Below are 18772 nucleotides of genomic sequence, written 5' to 3' on the forward strand. Positions count from 1 at the left end.
TAGTGACCTTTCCCTGAATGGAAGCCCGCATAAAGACACATGTCATAGGTTCCTGCATCAAACAGTTTTGGACATTTAAGACATTGGAGACCTGGGGGCAACCCCTCCCTCCCTTTTCAGTAAAGAGCAAAAACCAACAGTCACGGAAACACGATTGGAATCCACGTTGTTTCTCAACGTGACTGCTAAGTAAAATGTCTACTTGCATGTTAAAGAGATAGTTCTGTTTTTTTTGACGTGTCGTTGCATGACATGCTGAGTCATAGTCAGCGGGGGAGGGGGGACACAAAGGGAAGACTAATTTTAGCCACTTAACAAAAAACCTCACTGAATAAAACCTGCGTCAGCTTTATTTTGCTGTTAGAGAACTCCTTTCCAACCTCAAACTAAAGTTTGTAAACCGATCACTCTCCTGCACCAAAGCCCATAGAGAAAACAGTCATTTTTAGCTCACTGGGACACAGGAGACGCTGGTCTACTGCTGCCTTCTTTGATAAGTTTTTGTCACTGAGGTGAATCCGATCAAAGGATTTCAAACACAGAATTCTCAAAATAACACATTTGAACTTACTGAGGGAGGCAGCAGTGGATCGACAACTCCTGCGTGCTGTGGTGGTAGAATGACTGATTTTCTCTATGGGCTTTGGTGTGTTGAGGACCACGCGGTGTACAAAAGGTTTACGGAACTTGAGTTTCCTGCCAGAACACGCCATCAAATGGCAAAATAAAGCGCCAAGACAGTGCAGACATAATCAGGCGGCCTTTTGCTCAGTGGCTATTATTGGTTTTTCATGGTGTCTCCTTTTGCCGCAATGCTTCTTTAGTAAGAATGAGCTTCCAAATCTCTGGTTCAACAGTGCACTGGTGGTGTTTATGTCAGCACTGACCTCATGTGACCACAAGTCCTGAACTATATATTTAAATACTACTAAGTTTTGAATTAACTGCCACATAATTTAGGTCATTTGTGTTTTCTGAGTGTACAAAATATTGGTACCCTTGTAATATAATGATAGATTTATTTTTTAGTAGCTACTGCAGTACATAGAACTGCATTTCCTGCTAAATATACTGTTTAGTTTTTAGATTCTTGTGGCTTTGGAAATGAATGTTTCTTTTTGCAATCAGTAGTAAGAGGTACACGTAAATTCCCTCTATGTTTTATCAAAGTCAGAGCAGTGAGAGAATATTTGAGTTCAAAATGGAGATCTTTAGGTGTAATTACAAATTAGAAACGTACCAAATCTTATAATTGGCAAAATTTGTTGCACTTTTTTCCGTGCTTTTGATTCACTGCTGGTCTGATTTTGGCAACAATGAGTGTCAGAAGTCACAGTGGTCGTACAAAACTGTGAACCTCCACCATTGGGACTGATGAAACCTGGAGGGATGGTGTATTTTAATCTTGTTACTGATTGGCATCAACTGCTGCCTGCACTTTAATAACCGTGGGACCTGGGGGTCGAAACTGGTTTGCATCTGCCCTTCGTCTTTAAAAGGCGTGGTAATATTTTGTACACCAAACACACAGGTCAACAAAGTAGACAGCTCGTAAGCTCGTGTTTGTCAATGTTGTTTCCTCTTCTGTCGAGGCCATGGTGGAAAGAGCCATTAACCGGGGGGGGGGGGGGCTCATGGTAGACTGGACTGGGAGGGACTGAAGGGGGTTTTACTGTGACTGGGTTTATTATTAAACCTGCTGTGGCTGCAAAAAAAAACAGCAGCAGCTACTGCTCGTGCTTCCTGAACTGCCAGGAGTTTGTTTGTTTCCATTCTTTTTTTTTTTTTTTTGGAGAACATTTCCAATTTTACTTTTTGAAAAATTGATCTCGTCTCAGTTCTGGTTGGCAACCGGTGTGATTAAATGAGTCGAGCGCTGCACTGACCTTTACAAATCAGGATTTAAACAGGCTGACGGGACAGTTATTTGACTTTATGGCTTTTATGTTTTCTTCCATTCCTCTAATGGTGATGTAATAAAAAAAGTTGACTGCAGATGAAAGTTCTCTGTGGTAGTTTATTAGACGGGCAGAGGATAATGAGAATCGTCCGTATGATGTTCTGACGCCGCCATTTTTTCTCTGAACACGGGGGAATTTGACTTTAATGTCTTTGTTTGAAAGAGTGAATTTGTGATGAAGATCCGTGTTGAGGAGGACGAGGACAACTCTTATGTAACAAGCTCAGCTAATGGTGTCATTGTTAGCAGACAGGGATGATGTGAATTTGCAGACTGTCAGGTCGACAGAGTGCTATTGCGTTAGTTCTCCAAGTTGCTCATTCATGCAGTTTTTTTGCCTTATTCTGTGTGTGTGTGTGTTGCCTACCAGCTAATGACATCGCTGCATTAATCACACCCTTGAAATAAACAGCTTGACAGCTCTGCCCCTTAATAAAAGGCACAGAACAGTGAAGCCGACTTGCACAGCGTGAGCAGTCGCTAGTGCAGCGCCAGAATGAAGGATTGCTATGGTAGCAGTTATTATTATAATAATAAGAATCATAATAATAGAGTAATAAAGTGCTCGGGAGTGCAAACCTCTGCCAATGCTGCTTTGTTTCTTGTGTTTAAATCAAATCACCAAAATCCAAAATATACTACTTGAGAAATAACCTACAGAGTATCCACAGAAAATGTGATCAAGATCCAAAAATGTAACATAGTAACATAAAACCCAACTGTAATAATAACAGTAAAGTAGTAGTGGCTAGATGCAGGAATGTACCATGTTTTTTGGTATAATTTAATGTGGTTTTGTCAAGGACGGTCATTAAAAATGAATCCACATTAGTGTTGGACCCTTGTGAATCTGTTGTGTCCTGGAACTCTCGTGTAGTTTATAAACCAGGTCAGTACAACCAATGAGAAGAGATTGTTTTTCATCATTATTAAGGACGATGCACATGATGGGTGAATGAACAAGTGAAAATAGATCAGACAAAACAAACCATAACCCTCTCTGCAATCACAAAATAGTTCAAAAATCAATCAGCAAACAATAATTTTAAATTGATTTGTGATTGATTGTTTTTTGCGATTTGAGCAAACCTCCTTATTGATGTACTAGCCTAGTTATTGAGTGAAATAAATAACTAAAGTACAACTACTACTACCAAACTACTAAAGAACAAATAATACAAATGTACAGTTTTCTCCCATAATTCAGTTTCTAACATTCTAGCATCAGCAAAATAGTGTTGCTAGCTAGTTTGTCAAATGCTGCCTTTAAATGTCAACACATGCTAACATAAAAAGAGGGAAACACTCGCTAGCTAGTTAGCTACCTGACAAGAGTGTTAGCTTGTTATTAACTGAGTAGACCTTACATTTAAATAGCACTGAAATGATTCTGCTCACATTTAAACATCAATGTTCCTTTAGTGAACGTAGCTAGTGCTTTTATTAAATAAACTACACAGAGGGAATTCATGACGTTTCTTTTCCTGCTAAAGTCTGACATGAAAAACTAAAAGCTGCTAATTAGCTTGGTAGCTTTTTGACAAGTTTGTTAGCTTGCTAGGAGTTAATGTGCGGGCACTGCTATTCTTTCTAAGTTTGATAAGAGCGTAAAAACTGATTCTGGACAAATTAGATTAAACTAGATCAATGTTCTGTGCTTTTATTTTGTTGTAGAAAAGGCTACATCAAGGGAATTCATGAAATATCCTCTCTGAAAAGCTGCTAACGTCACTCGATAGCTAGCTTCTTGTCAAACACCATTATTTCTGAATTTACAATAACTAAATATGGGATTCTGAACAATTTACGTAAACAATTTTAAGTAAAATATAAAAAGTTCAGTGTCATGGCCATGTTGTAGAACATGGAGACTGAATTCCAGAACTGCCTGTGGAATGTTTGGACCTGTAGAAAGTAAAGGAAAACCTGTCAGAATGTGGGGATGTTTTTTATGAGATTTTTACTTTTTCTCATTATTGTAATTCCACCTCGACAACCTGCACACGCACTCAAATCAAATCAAATTAGCCTCTGTCCTGCTAATGTGGCTACACAGCAGCAGCCGTGGATGGATGGATGGAGGGCAGGGGTGGAAAAAAGACACACAGCGAGAGGAAGATGAGTGAGATTAGCCCGAAGCTACGAATGTGCTGGCATGAAAGGAAATTACACTGATCATGACCGGGGGTCCACAAAAAATCTTCCAATTGATTTAGCAGGTTCTTCCATCGGAGGCAGAGCAGAGCAAACACTGTGACACATTTAGGACAAACCATTTATAAATCCACCACATTCCTTTCTATAATCATTTCTGCCTCTCCTTGAATCTTTTCTTTTATTGACCATTCACCTTTTCTAGTTTTTTAATCCCGTCCACTTTACCATCACTGGTGTTTTTACTCGGCCATCTACCTCCTGCATCCCCTTAAATATCCATTTTCGCTGCTGAAAGACAAGGTCATTAGTACAGCGATCGCACCATCCATCCATCCTCCCCCTCTCCGCTGACCTCCCTCCTCCCCTCATTCCTCCCCCACCTCCAAGGCCTCGTCTGTATTTGAGCCTTGTTTCTCCTGATTCCACTGATTCGTGAAACAAATTAGACTCCTTTGACCTGGATGACCAGGTGTGCAGGCGGCGGTGAAGCTCACCGAGCAGATCCAATACAGTATCGAGTCGAGGAGAGTCGAGGAGAGGAGAGTGGGTCTTTCCAGCTCTGGTAATGACCGGTCACATGGTCGTGTACAGATGAAAAAAGTGAGACAGGGAGGCTCAGAGTGAGAGAATCACTGAGGGGAGGTGTTTCGTGTGTGTGTTAGTGTGTGTGCACACTTGATGAATGGCACAGACTACAGCTGCGACTCCCCTCTCCCTCTCCGCCATAACCTTGTCCTTCCTCATCACTCAGGCTGAGAGGCAGCGAGGCCGATGGCTGTGAGTTCAGCTTCTGCTTTTATGCTCAAGCTAATATGAGCCAGGCTATCGATTGCTTCCCCTTTTTTTATATATATATATATATATATATATATATAAAAAACATTTTATTCACGGAAAAAGCACAGAACGGCAATAATAATAATTATAAAAAAATATGATGGGTTGGAATGAAAAAGGCAACACTGGAGCACAGTGAGATAAATTAATTACCTAATGACAAGATAATAAGATGAGGCACAGGAGCAAATACAATTAGATATATATATATTAAAAGAGTAAGAATGTGGCGATGGATTTCACATATAAGGTTTATTATGTCAAAACCTCATAAAATAAATGATGTCATTGTAAGAAAAATAATCTTTATAAAGGGGGGGAGGAGTCTGGGTCATAGAGCCTCGCAAGAGTGGAGTAAGAAAGCCAATGGCAAAATTTGAATGCAGTAGCTGGTGTTTGACCAGAGAGGGCAGTAGATTTTTATCATATTTACAATTTCAATACTTTTACACAGAACTGTAAAGATTTGCACCTCAATCAACAAATAACATTAACAAGAAACCCGTATACACTGTTTTACACATGAAAAATGTGCTTTAAGGGGTTTAAGTTACACTTTAATGATTCATGAAAACCAGAGTACAGGAAGCAATCAGGTCGCGTGTGAGTGGCAAAAAGTTGGAAGCAGAATCTGAACTCCGATAATTCAGGCTTTTATTGGACATGGACCATTTACACGTGTAGTACTTTATGTATTTTCACTTCAATCCAATGTAATTATGTAATGTAATCTAAATCCAATGTAAAGCACCTTTAAAACAACATAGTTAACCAAAGTGCCGTACAGTAAGATGGCTAACATTTGAAAAAACATAAAATCATACACGGCACAAGTCGACTGCCAAAGAGAAAGGATGAATTTTAAAGACAGACTTTGATGAACCGATCAGAGAAACGAGATTATAAAGTGAGAAGTATGGACGTTTTCCAATAGAGAATATTCAAAGTTGCCCCCTGGTGGCTATTCAATATATTCCTACTTTTGGGTTGATTGAAGCAAGGAAACTGGACGACTACATCAATTTTTTTCATATACAGTGTACGGTGTGCAATCCCCAGTCCTCTTTACTGATTGTTGGGGTGAATGTGAGGGTAAATGGCGACCCGTCCAGGGTGCAACCCCCATCTTTTGCCCTGTGTCAGCTGGGATTGGCTCCAGTGGTTCCTGCGACCTTCATGTGGAGGATAAAGCAGTAGATGATGAATGAATGAATGTCGTTCTCGTGTTGTGGTGGAGGACATCTCTCTTTAAAACAAGTTGTTTGTGCTTTTGAAGCACTGACATCATATTCACGGTTAACGGATCGTATCGGATTTTCCTTTTTCCAATACTATTGATTATTGTTTTTCGGGGTCATCTGTAACATTCTTCTGGAATCAGTGAAAGGACCTTGAATGAATCAGGGACCCCAGACTCGGCGTACATCGGGGGTCGTGTGCGTGTCCGTGTCAGCAGCGTTTCATTTTCAGCTCTCTTGAACATCCACAGTCGTTGCCTCGGATCAGAGGCAATCCTTTTATTTCACGCTGCTCCCACGGTCGGGCTTTGGCAGAACTCCCGTCCTTCTCTCTGCTCTCAAATCCCTGTGATGATCAGTGGAAAAACAAAAATAGAAAAAAAACCTTTGAGAATCCATAACTGCGTCACTTTGCCTCTCCTAAATGTGCGACATGTTGCAGCGGCACATTTTCATGTTTCATTTCCTCCTTTTCCTCCACTCTCTCCTCTTTCTCTCCCTCCACAGTCTATTACTTACACCAGAATGCGTCACAGTTCTATACGACACTGTTCTATACCTTCCGCGGTCTTCTCTGCACCTCCTTTCTCCTTGCAGAGGTTGAATGTGTCGAGGTGGGACTGTAGTTATTAGCTGTCGGGGCTTGACGTTCATTTGTTGTTATCAGCACTTGTCTAATGGCTACTTAATGGGATTAATGGGCATAAGGTAATGAGTGTGGGATGGAGGGATGGCTGCAGGGTGGAGAAAAAATGAATGGGTGGGGGAAGGTAGCTTTGCAAAACGGCTAAACAAGTTGGAGGGATTTGCTTACACCAGGAGGTTTTAGAGAAACTGCAGATGGGAAAAAGTGCAATCCAGGATTTCACACTGCACAGGATGTTTTCCACTAGCTTAGTGCCGGTTCTGATGCTAACACAGTTCCCACTGGGACTGAGCATTGCTATTTTTATTTTTTACATTTTGCAGCAGACACCAAGAAGCCGCTAAGAGGCGTAAACTGTAACACCCACACCGTCCTCCTCCCTCGACTACGTCCTACAAGGATGCAAACACAGAAAAACCAGCAGAAGGAGGGTGGGCATCCTCGCCCCGAGGGAAGGTCCTCTGGCTCTTTTAGTATTCTAGGTAACAGCCCTATCTTTTAAAAGCTGGGGGATTTGAATGGAGGAGTATATACCTGATGCTTTGTGCTATTCAAGCATCAATTCACTGTATAGCAGAGAATTCTTCCCCTTGTGTCACCTGGCAACATCCCTGACAATTCCATTTTGACAGAAATTGTCAAGAGGCCCCAACAAAAAGTTCCAGAACTGAGTTCTGCTGCTGTAAAAAACCTGAATGTTCAGACGTTTAACAGGGTAAATGCTTCTAGGATTAGGGTTGGTGCAAGATCACCTAGTGTTAACTCAGAATTCCACAGGGAGGGTGAGGTTGGATTTTTGTTAACTTCTGCATCCTTGTGCCTTGTTCTTAAGGATGAATCTATCAAAGCAGACACATAGACTACTTCCTACAAGGATGCAAACACAGAAAACCAGCAGAGGGAAGGTGGGCATCCTCGCCCCGAGGGAAGGTCCTCTGGCTCTTTTAGTATTCTGGGTAATGGCCCTATCTTTTACAAGCCAAGGGATTTGGATAGAGGAGTATACGTGACGTTGTTCAAGCATCAATTCTCTGTGTAGCAGAGGAGTTTTCCCCTTGTGTCACCGGGCAACATCCCTTTGCTGCACATGGGAAGTGATTGTTTTACGTTTAGGACTCGTGGAGGCAGAAGCACAACAGCTACACAACGAAAAGTGAAGCAAGACAATTTGAGCTGACAGAAAACGTCAAGAGGCCCCAACGGAAAGTTCCAGAAGTGAGTTCTGCTGCTTTAAATAGCCTGAATGTTCAGACGTTTAACAGGATAAATGCTTCTAGGGTTGAGTTGGTAGCAAGATCACCTAGTGTACTTGCTAATTTGGTTAGATTTTTGTTAACTTCTGCATCCTTGTGCCTTGTTCTTGAGGATGAATCCATCAAAGCAGACACATAGAAGCAGCTAAGAGGCGTAAACAGTAACCCCCACACTGTCCTCCTCCCTCGACTGCTTCCTACAAGGATGCAAACACAGAAAAACCAGCAGAGGGAGAGTGGGCATCCTCGCCCCTGAGGGAAGGTCCTCTGGCTCTTTTAGTGTTCTGGGTAATGGCCCCATCTTTTACAAGCCAGGGAATTTGGATGGAGGAGTGTATTGCTAGGGAGCGGGGAATTTTAATGTCGTCTCAGAGGTGACTCTCTCCCGGGAGTTATGACAGAAATATTGATCACGCTTCCACGTCTAGCGAGAGGAGGCGGAACAGCAAGGGCAGCAGAGAGAGGAATATTGAACGGGATAATGGCGAAAGGCAGCCAGTTGTATGAGAGCAATCGAGCCGGGCTCAGAGCGGGGCTCGGGCTGGAGGAGTAGAGGAGATTGAAAATCTCTTGTTTCATCGAGAGCTGGACGAGAAATCACCACATCTGCTAATTGCTTTGAAAATTAACAAACTCCCACCACAGTTTACGATTAATATCTTGCATCATTACGATAGTTTCTTCTCAATCTCAAGATTGCAGAAACACGGAATCCCCTGCAGCTCGAGGCGATGCAAGGTTAATGTGTAGAAAACAGTTGACGGCTTCATTACTCCGTCTTCCTGCCTCTGCAGTCCACCGGTCCATGGCTAATAAGTTTATAAGGAAGGGATTACGGCTTTATAAAAGGCCATTCAGTCTTCCCCCTAGAAACCCATCACACCTCTAATTACCAGCTTGAGAGAGGAAAAAAAAACGGTTAAAGCCCGACGTGTTGGCGTAAACGACCTGATGGAGTGGGTCGACGCTAAAGTGTTTACTGCTGTGGAACTTTCTGGAATTGCGGCAGCTGATGCACACAGCCATGGGAGTACGGCGGAGAGCGGAAAACCCCGGTACTCATCAAACAAAAACACTTGTTTTCCATCACAACGTCTGGATATTTTGATCTCGTGTTGTTTTTTTACACCTCCGCTCACAAATCCAGGAGAATTGATTCTGCTCAGTGCAAGTAATTAACTGGCATTATGAGATCCCTGCTGCCAAAAAAAAAAGAAAGGAGAGAGAAGAGAAGACCAAAAACAAAAGCTACTGCGGTTTTAATGCCAGGATCAGGGGCTGGGATGTCGACAGGCTGCCTGGCCGCGGGGGCTAAACCCAGGCTTAGCACTGACACGGAGAGATTGCAGAGCGCAGAGGAGGCAGGGAAAAAAAATGCCTTTCATGGATTCAGGCAGATTATGGAGTTAAAGTCACCTGTCGACAACAGTTCATGGTCGCGACGAATACTTTCCATCTATCTCAGAAGCATGGTTCCCCCCGTCCCCACTCACTCTTGCTGACAATGACAGATTACAATATCGCTCCCAGACTTGTGCTCAGCGCAGTCGCCATCCCTCACAGTGGCAGTTGTCAAGTACAGCAAAGCAGGCTGGGTCCGGTTTACTCAGTTCAGTGCCGTTTCGGAAGCAAAAAATAGGACATCAATCAACAAGTTTGAGTGGCGGAAGGGAGAAACACTAACTCCCGTACGAGGAAAATGAAGTTGTGTTAAATTTGATGGAAATCAACGGCCGTGCTTGGTGACATTTCTCAACTTGATCAGAATTACACTCATGCAGCCAAATAGCTCAGCTGTGATCGTTATCAACACAGACATCCGGTGTCCGAAGGTCACAATGAGCACAGTGTTTGACCGTTTACGTGAGGGTTTCATTCAAAGGTTATCAGACGCTTGGGTGTGTTGTCATGTGATTCCAACAACTGTCTACAAACATGGTCTCTTCTTGGTTTCCAATAAACCAGTTGCACTCTTTCTGGTAAGCCGAGATGTTCTAAAGTCGACATCTGCAAAAGCTTACAAGAATATTTAGCAATGAATGAATGAATTATAGGATTTAGTGAAGGCTCTGCTGCTTTTTAATTTGATACCATGTGGAGTCTCTCGGGGCTAACAACCAAAACAACGACTAAAAGACAACGTCCACAGTTTTTAACGATATCCCTAGTTTTATCTTTCCCCTTAAGGATAACTGGTTAAAAAGCCGACTTATACTTTAGTGTAAGTTGTAAGTGACGCTCCGTGAATTTAGTCCGTTGTCAAATGATTTCACACAAGGCATGTGTCGCCCAGCAATATCCACGTGCTGCACATGGGAACTGATTTGTTTTATGTTTAGGACTCAGAAGTACGACGGCTACACAGCGAAAAGTAAAGCGAGACATTTGATTTTGACATAAAATGTCAAGAGGCACCAACGGAGAGTTCCAGAACTGGATTCTGCTGCTGAATGTTCAGACGTTTAACAGGATAAACCCTTCTAATTTACCTAGTGTTTTGGTAATTACTCAGAATTCCTCCAGGGGCGGCAAGGTTGGATTTTTGTTAACCTCTGCATCCTTGTGCTGTATGGTCCGTAATTTGTTCTCGATAGCAAGAAGTTAGCAACTCCTATAAAAATTGCAGAACATGCAGCCAACAAAAACAGTTAGTTCTACGTCAAACAGCGAATTCCTGTGTTGTGTGCGGAGCTCTGATTGACGGAGGGTGTGGGATGTGTTTGTTGTATTTTGTCAAAGGTCATTTTTTGTTATAAAAGACAGTGTAGTTACGTTGAAAGTTCCATAGAAAACTTGATTGACTGGATGGACAGAGACTTTTAAAGCCTAAGCTAAGAACTTTAGCTGAGAAAATCTGCTTCCTGTTTACACTGGCACACGTTGACCTGCCAGTGAAACTAAATGGTTATGTTTTCATATTAGATTTAGTGTGGATGCAGAATAGTATTATGAAGTCTCATCTGGGCCCAAACTTGTTTTTGGTATAGTAGTGGAGAAGAAGCTGAAGTGTAGCCTGTTATTGTTTTTCCGTTATACAGTTCTAGCTCTGCTCGACTCTTCTCGGTTTAGTGTCAGTCGCGTTGTTTTCCATGATTTCATAGTTCCTCCTCAAGTCATCGTAGCACGGCTGCGTGAAACTGCCGTGACGTGGTTTTCTACGTGACACAAACACGCAAACTAGTGACTTGCAAAGCAGTTTGTTTTGGGTGTAACTGAATCATTTGGATCAGTGGATTAAAAAGATTTGTTCACAGAATCGTGAACAAATCATGACGTCACATTTTATGATGCAAACCTTCTTGCAGTGAGGCTGAAAACAGCTGCTGAAGAAACGAGTTGCCTGAAATATTGTCTGGTTTTATATATATATATATATATATATATGTGTGAAGGTCGCGCTCATGACTCTTCCAGTGACGACAATCAGTGGCCGGCAGGGTGTTGACGTCTCATTAAGCTGATACTCAGAAAAAAGCACCAGGTACCAGGTTCTATCACTGATGGAAAAACAAAATAAAACGAGTCGAGTTGAGTCTTGCTAGAACTGTGTAATGGAAAAGCTCCAATTGTAATTTTCAGAGACAGAACTTTGTAGAACAGATGGTAACTTTTCTTGGGTGAACAGTGAGCGGGAAAGTCGGGCATTTTCTTGTCATAAATAACTCCCTCTGCGAGCTTAAAGTTTAATTGGTGCGGCTGGAATTATGTGGCCCATTAAGGGGAAGTTGGACGATTTACATTCTCGGTGGGGATGGAAGTATAGAACCCTTTGTCAAAGTGACGGGATCCATTTCAGCCAAACGACTTCAAATTAATGGCGGCCATTTTGAGGAAACAGAGGGGGGGAGGGGGTTCATTTCAGGGTGACGGCGTCGAGGGACGAAGCATTGTTTTTTCGAAGGACTTCATTAGTGTGGTGGTTCGTTTCATTTTGGGGAATCAGTCAAGTAATCTCACCATCAACCTGTTGCCCCCACACACAAAAAAAAAATGAGTAAAATGTGTAATTTTTCGAAGGCCGAATGAGGCTGAAATGTAAAGGAAGCCAGTTTGACATGTAGTCTTTGCATCGTCCCTGCCCTTGTCTCTCTCTCTCTACACTCCTGTCTCTTTCTGGCTCTCTTGCATCTCCTGTAGTGCATTGTGCTAGTCGTACTTCAGCTCCTCTTGACAGAACTGCATTGCAACCCTCTTCCATCTTATAGTGCATCGCCTCTCCTCTCCCGCCCGCTGCAGTATGGCAGTAGATTGTTCCTCCACAGACTCATGCATCCCTCCTTCCTTGCTATTGCCTTTTTAAAGTATGTTGCCCTCCCTCTTCCTCCTCCTCTTCCTCCTCCTCCTCCCTCAGTCGACCCCACTGCCACACACTCCCCCCCCGCTGAGCGTTGGCAGCAGTGCGACACCTTAGACGACCGAGCCTTGCTGTCTTGCTCCGCTCTCCTTGATTAAGACAAAAGCGGTTGTTTTCCTTAATGAGGACAAACAACGTAGAGTTGGTCATGAACGTGTTGTTAGAGTATTGCTGTGTTTAATTCTGATCTTTTGTTTTATTAGACCCCAAAGGCTCCAAAAATGAAGCTACTCACAAGAAAGGTACTCTCCTGAACTTCTGTTTCTTTTGTTTTTCTTCCTCTTGTTCCTCCTATTCTTCTCTTCTCTGACCATGGTTTTTTCTGTTTAACTCATGCAATGATGAGGCATTTTCCAATGGTTGGTAGGAACATTCCGGGAAATGCTCATTTTGTGCAAATATAAGAGATGATGGTGATGATGGTGATGATGATGATGATGATGATGTGTTCCTGTAGTATTTTAATTACATTTCAACGTCATGAATTGTTTTGACAAGTTTCTTTTCTCCCTGAACACCACAGAACTGTTCTTGTGGCAAAAGTATGACAGTTAATTTTACCGTTAATACATTATTAACCTGTGTTTTACTGTAAAACTGTTAAATAAGGTCTTTACCCGCAGGAAATACTGATGTTTTGTCAAATGTTGGCTTGTGTAGAAGCTTAAATCATCTCTAAATTACTCGCTGGTCACACAAATATACATTTATGCTGTGAAATTCAGCGAATAACTGCTGTACAGAGAGAATAATGGCAACAGAAAGCAGAATTCTTCATTGTTAAAAACCTGCATTTGATGCCAAATAGAGGTTCAGTAATAGTTTAATAGTAATTAGTTTATCAGTTTAAGTGCTTTTTTATTGTGTCGTATCGTTGGTTTGGCTACAGTATGAAAAGATCAACTTTGAATTATGCATACACATTCAGATTTGCTGTGCAGGAAATGTACAAACATACATGTAGGTCAGCAGAAATGTGACGATACGGTATTGTTTTTCATATTAAATATAATATATTACAAATATAGGTCAGAATATGATGTAATGTAGCAGTAGAGTATCACATAATACATTATAGAGCAGTAAAAATTAAATTAAGTGAGGTTTTTGTGAAATTAAATGTAAAAAAGCAACATTACAGTATATTACAGTCTAAAGTGAGTACAGTAGAGCACAGTCGGTGACAGAATACTTTGGTAAACACTCGTCTCGGTTTGTTCTCCGCTGATCCGTGTCAAAGAATCTCTCTCAACCCATTTCGCTCGTTAGCCTAACATGCTAACGCTCGTAGCACAGCAGGCCCTTTACACAGTGGCTCCTGTCACTCGTGACTAATGTGTGCGTGGCCCTAATTTGCATGCAGTGTGGAGACCAAGGCGGAAACACACACACATATAGTTTTCCAGATAATTACAGCGAGTGACGATGATGCACCGGTCGAATCGTTTTCAGGAGACACTGACAGACGGAGACGATAACGCAGGTCAGGTAATCTTATTTAAAGAATTCATACAAATCATTGAGGAGACTCCAGCTCCGTAGACGCTAACTCAAACCTTAACACCTTCTGCCGAGACCAGGTTTGAGAGTAAGGACTGGGTCAAACTTTAAATATTTTCGGTTCTGTTGAGGTTCCTCGTCAGTCTAGTGTTCCACACGTCAACACAAAGTCACGTTCCATTTCAGTTAGCGGTGATTTCTCACCAGGAAATCCCCCATTTTAGCGCCAAAAACTTCCCTTTATAAGCTAAAGAAAATTTCCGTGGTTACTGTCTTCTACTTTGTTTTTTACTAAAACAAACTCAAACTGTGTGTGTCCACGTACGTCCACGTTGGGTTAACGACATTTGCGCTACGCAGACGCTAGTGGACGTCTGCTGACACGTGGCTGTAAGGGCTAAGTTAAGCTGTGGACACACTACACAACTTTCACAGTCGTAGCCGATTTTGAAAAGACAGAAAAGCTAATTTTTTGATAAGGGATTGCAGACGACATGGTTTGTCAAATCAACTGAAGCCAACTGAACACATTTAAACTGTCATGAGAGCCTACAACTGCGACTGAGTCAACTAGCCATACCGACGATGTGCTGACGATGTAGACTCTGCCCAACTGTGAATTGTGGGTAAATTGGGGCAGCTTTAGGCTAACTGTCCCTTTTAAACTAATAACTTTTAGGGATAGACATCAAACAAAGAGGTAGTTACGAGATTTTTCCCAAAATAATTGAATCCAAACAAACTAATGTCACTGTCGTCAAGCTAACAGCGGTTAGTAACATTGCTAACAACGACAAAATGTGTATGTACGTACCATAAACTTGTCCAGCAGTAAAACCAGGTAATTTTTGACAATATTTAGCTTGAACCACAGAACATTTTGAGGGGCTGTCCCAATTCATAGGGGGCTGCATTTAAACCACTGTCCCTTTAAACTTGGGGGAAAGCTAAGGGGTAGAAATAAGTAATGGGATTGAGCCGTTGACTCGGGTCGTCATGGTGTCTTAACACGAGTCAGACAAAAATGAAGTAGAGCGTTGTGCAGAGGATGATCCTTTTGTGTCTGATTACTCCGGCTGACTTCTGCCATTGAGAGAGCGACAAACTAAAGACCCCAATTACCTCCAGAGCGCTTATTGTCAGCTTCACAGGAGACGGCGTCTCATATTAGCGAGGTGGCAGCTCGTCTGCCTTCAGGCAGCTGCGACGCATAACTTAGCTCAGGAGACCGAGGGGAAAGAAAAAGAATTAAAAAGCTAATAAAAAAATATAATTTCCCATTTTAATGTTCAAATAGAGAGCAGAGAACTACAGTGGTGGAGGTTGGGAGATGTTAAAAAGGACGCTAATGTCAAACTTAAGCTCATAATATAATATTTGCAGTAATGACTTGAGGCATTATCAGGAAAAGAGACAGGAATACAAATGTGTGCAATTACTGCGACTCCATTTTCATAGTGATTTGCTTTGGTTTGCTGGTTTTAATTAAAAGTATGTCCAGATTTTTTAAACTGATTCACGTGATTAACTCATGAGAAACTACACACTGCTACACAAAAACAGTCAAGGATTTTTTTTAGATTAAAGTATATTTAGTTCACATAATTAGTGCCAACGAGAAAAAGCTGCTACTTTTGCTTGTGCTAACTAAAAGGCTAATTAGCATCAGCTAGTGCTTTAGACTATGTCAACCTCATGCAAAACACATCCGTTTAGTTCATATTAGGCTTAAAAAAAATGTCACAAGAACACTGTTGCTAGGTAACAGCAGTTAGGGGAAGTTGGGAAACTTTTCTTATGACAAAAATTGTAACATATGAAGTTAATATCATGGGCTGCGTCCTCGACAGCACCAATATAAACATAACTCGTGATCGTAACACCAAATATATGGCTAGCTACTTTGTCTTACAGTTAAACAGTCTGTAGTTCTGGAATAATAACAGAGATTTCTACACTGTGTATTTGGATTTTCTTGGCAATTTTACAATTCAGTAATTGTCTCGAGATCCCAAACTAGCCAACAACTTTCCAGTCTGTTTCCCACTTGTTGTAATATTTCATCTACTATGTCTAATTTAGCCAATTTAGAAAAGAGAAGCACAGCATAGTGGAGGAGACATGAGGGAAAAAGAAAGATTGGGTTAATATGAAGGGAGGAGAGGACGGATATGTCACAGGCAAACATGACGAAAGGGACGGTAAATTCTACCAAAGAAAATTAAGGAACAAGAAAATTAAATTCCGTGTGCGCGGATCGAAAGAAAACAAACTCAATTTAAGGTCTGAAAAGAAGGTGGATGACAGGACATCAAAGCCAGGATGAGGAAAGACGGAATTAAAAAGGGAAAGGAAAGGGAGCGAGGAAACCACAAGAGCAGGAGGCCTGGAGCAAAGTGCGTAGAGAGAGGAGATAAAGAAGGGAACAAGGACGCACAGAAATGAAGAAGGAAGTATGAGAGAGGAGATTTCTTCTCCCGTCAGCAGGTCAGCATCCTGAAGCCTCAGCCTCAGCCGCTCTTCCCCGATTAGCGGCTTAAAATCCGCTCCTCCCCCTCTTGTCGAGCGTTTGGCGCGTAAGTCACCTCCTCGCCACCCGCGCTTTATGCAGATTAATGTAAGGCCGAGGGATATTTGTCTGCTAACAGACTCTCGGGAGGGCTCGCCTTCTCCTTTTCCCCCGCCCTACGGCGCGGCGCGGGACGCCTGAGGATTCAATCTGTCTCTGTAGATTTACGCTTATCCAGGTGCCTGGTTTCATGGAGGGCGGCTTTGTAATATGATTGCTCAGTGCTTTAGAGAGGTGACACTTTAATGTGACGGCTGCAGGTTGGAGCATATTGCGGTTATGTTACTTTTTTTTATTGAGAGCAAGGGGGGGGAAGAAATTGCCGCTATGTAGATTTATGCTTATCCAAGTGGCCTGTCTGGTGGAGAACACCTTTATAATGTGATTGCACTGTGCTGCAGAAAGCTAACGCTGCAGAATGATTACTGCAGGCCGGAGCACACGGTGTGGTTTTTTTTTTTTAGTGAATGTAAAGCTCAATATCCTCCTCCCCGCGTAGATTAATTCTCATCCAAGTGGCCTATTTTAAAGGGTATAATGTGGCTGCGCGGTGCTTCGGAGAGGAAACACTCGCAGGGTTCTTCCCCTTTATTCCAGAAAATCCTCAGAGTCGCATAACAACAACAACACCATTCTGATTGATTTCCGACCAAACGCCTCCATAGTTACACCCTGGATATCATTTACGACTCCATTTTTATATGTATTTGGGGGAAAAAAAGGTCTTTAAGCTCCAGCCTCTCAGAATTGAAGTACTGTTTATCCTTAGTCCTCATTAATTTGTTTTTTCAGGCCAGTTTTTATTAAGTAAAACAATACAAAAAAAAAAACCTACTTTCCAATTCTGCAAGTACCTTAATTAGGAAGCTCGAGACTGCGCTGAAATCAAAAACAAAGGGAGAAGCACAAAGTTAGCATTTCTGAATTTGGCAAAGTCACACCATCACTTCTGCTCTCTGTCCGTTCATCACGATCAATGTTCTCGTTTTAAAGAGCAGTTTGACACAGAGTCTGTCAGAGCACCTCTAACGTCTCAGAAACCGAAAATCCTGATGTATCATAAAATATTGGTTATTTCAAGAGAGAGAGGAGAATAATTGTCAAATGTAGGAGGAAAAAGTAGCTGAAGGTCAGAAAAGTCCTTGTAATCACGCAGTTCCACGTCTTTCCAAACAGATTAGCTGTGGTTCCAGTTCTTGATTCTTGGGGGAACTCTGGACTTGTACTAGTTCTTGGTTCTTGAACTGGTTCCAATGAGAACTGTTGGTTCCTTGGTGCTTCCCAGTGTTTCCTATCATTCTCATCAGGACCATTTATTGCATTCCAGGAAATGTGTTGTGACCATTTTCCAGTTTTGGGGGTGATGTCTCCTCCCTCTTTGTGTCAGTCAGATTTTAGGTTTTGGAAAATATTTTTAGTTTTGTTTGTTTTCGTCTTTTCGACTCGTGACGGGTCTTACAGCAGGGGATGACTACGCCCCCTGGTGGTCAAAACATGTCAAGGTAATCCAAAAAAACTTATTTTTTGTCAGTGATAGTACCGAGAAGAGTATGAAAGTATGAATCTTTTTGGACTGACTCATCTTTCGTACCCGTTCAGGGGGAAACATGGGGGTTAAGTGTCTTCCCCACGGACACATCGGCATGTAGATAAGTAGGAGTTGAAGACATAACCTTCAAGTTGAAAGACCATCGCCTTGTACACATTAGTAGAAAGATTTTGTTGTAATGGTTCCCCGTACATGACGTATTCTGTGATCTGTGATCCGCGTCATCAGCTCGATTTTGGGTTGGGAAGCTACGTGGAGCTTGCACGGTTGGATGTGTTTTTGGTTTGTTAATAAATCAAATAAATGTAAATGAATGTAAAGGTAAATTTGGAAGATTTATAGATGCTTTTATAGTTTAAAAATGTTTATAGATATTTTTTTACGAGTCCCTTTTTCAATTGACGTCTGGGGACAGAAAGAAGAAAGTTTTTTGAAAATGAATTAAACGCTTTATCTGTTCGCTTGTAGGAGGGAACGTACAGTTTATATTATCCCTGCTGTGTTTGAAGGATAAGTTGAGGGGGTGGTGTGTGTGTGTGTGTGTGTGCATTCATCCACTAATCTCATATCTACCTTCCTCTCAAGATGATTAAAAGCATAGGAGCTAACAGCGGAGCATCATCACGACACAACCTTAAATCACACACTGATTTATTGTGTAGATGACTTATCTCTCTCTCGCACACACACACAAAATGCTAATAACCAG

General features: G+C 41.9%; 1 protein-coding gene across 5 annotated transcripts in view; it reads left to right on the plus strand.

The window, feature by feature from the left end:
* The window catches only part of glra1 (glycine receptor, alpha 1), a 120739-nt gene that overhangs the window by 48231 nt on the left and 53736 nt on the right, over window positions 1–18772 (plus strand). For 3 of the 5 annotated variants that reach the window (XM_058649470.1, XM_058649466.1, XM_058649467.1), the window contains exon 3: window positions 12649–12687. The exons of the other annotated variants lie outside the window; for them this stretch is intronic. In XM_058649470.1, coding sequence (XP_058505453.1) covers window positions 12649–12687 — 39 coding nt within the window. The remainder of the gene's footprint in view (window positions 1–12648; window positions 12688–18772) is intronic. 5 annotated transcript variants of the gene reach the window in all.

Source organism: Solea solea, chromosome 14 (assembly GCF_958295425.1).
Source record: "Solea solea chromosome 14, fSolSol10.1, whole genome shotgun sequence".
Classification (NCBI taxonomy): domain Eukaryota; kingdom Metazoa; phylum Chordata; class Actinopteri; order Pleuronectiformes; family Soleidae; genus Solea; species Solea solea.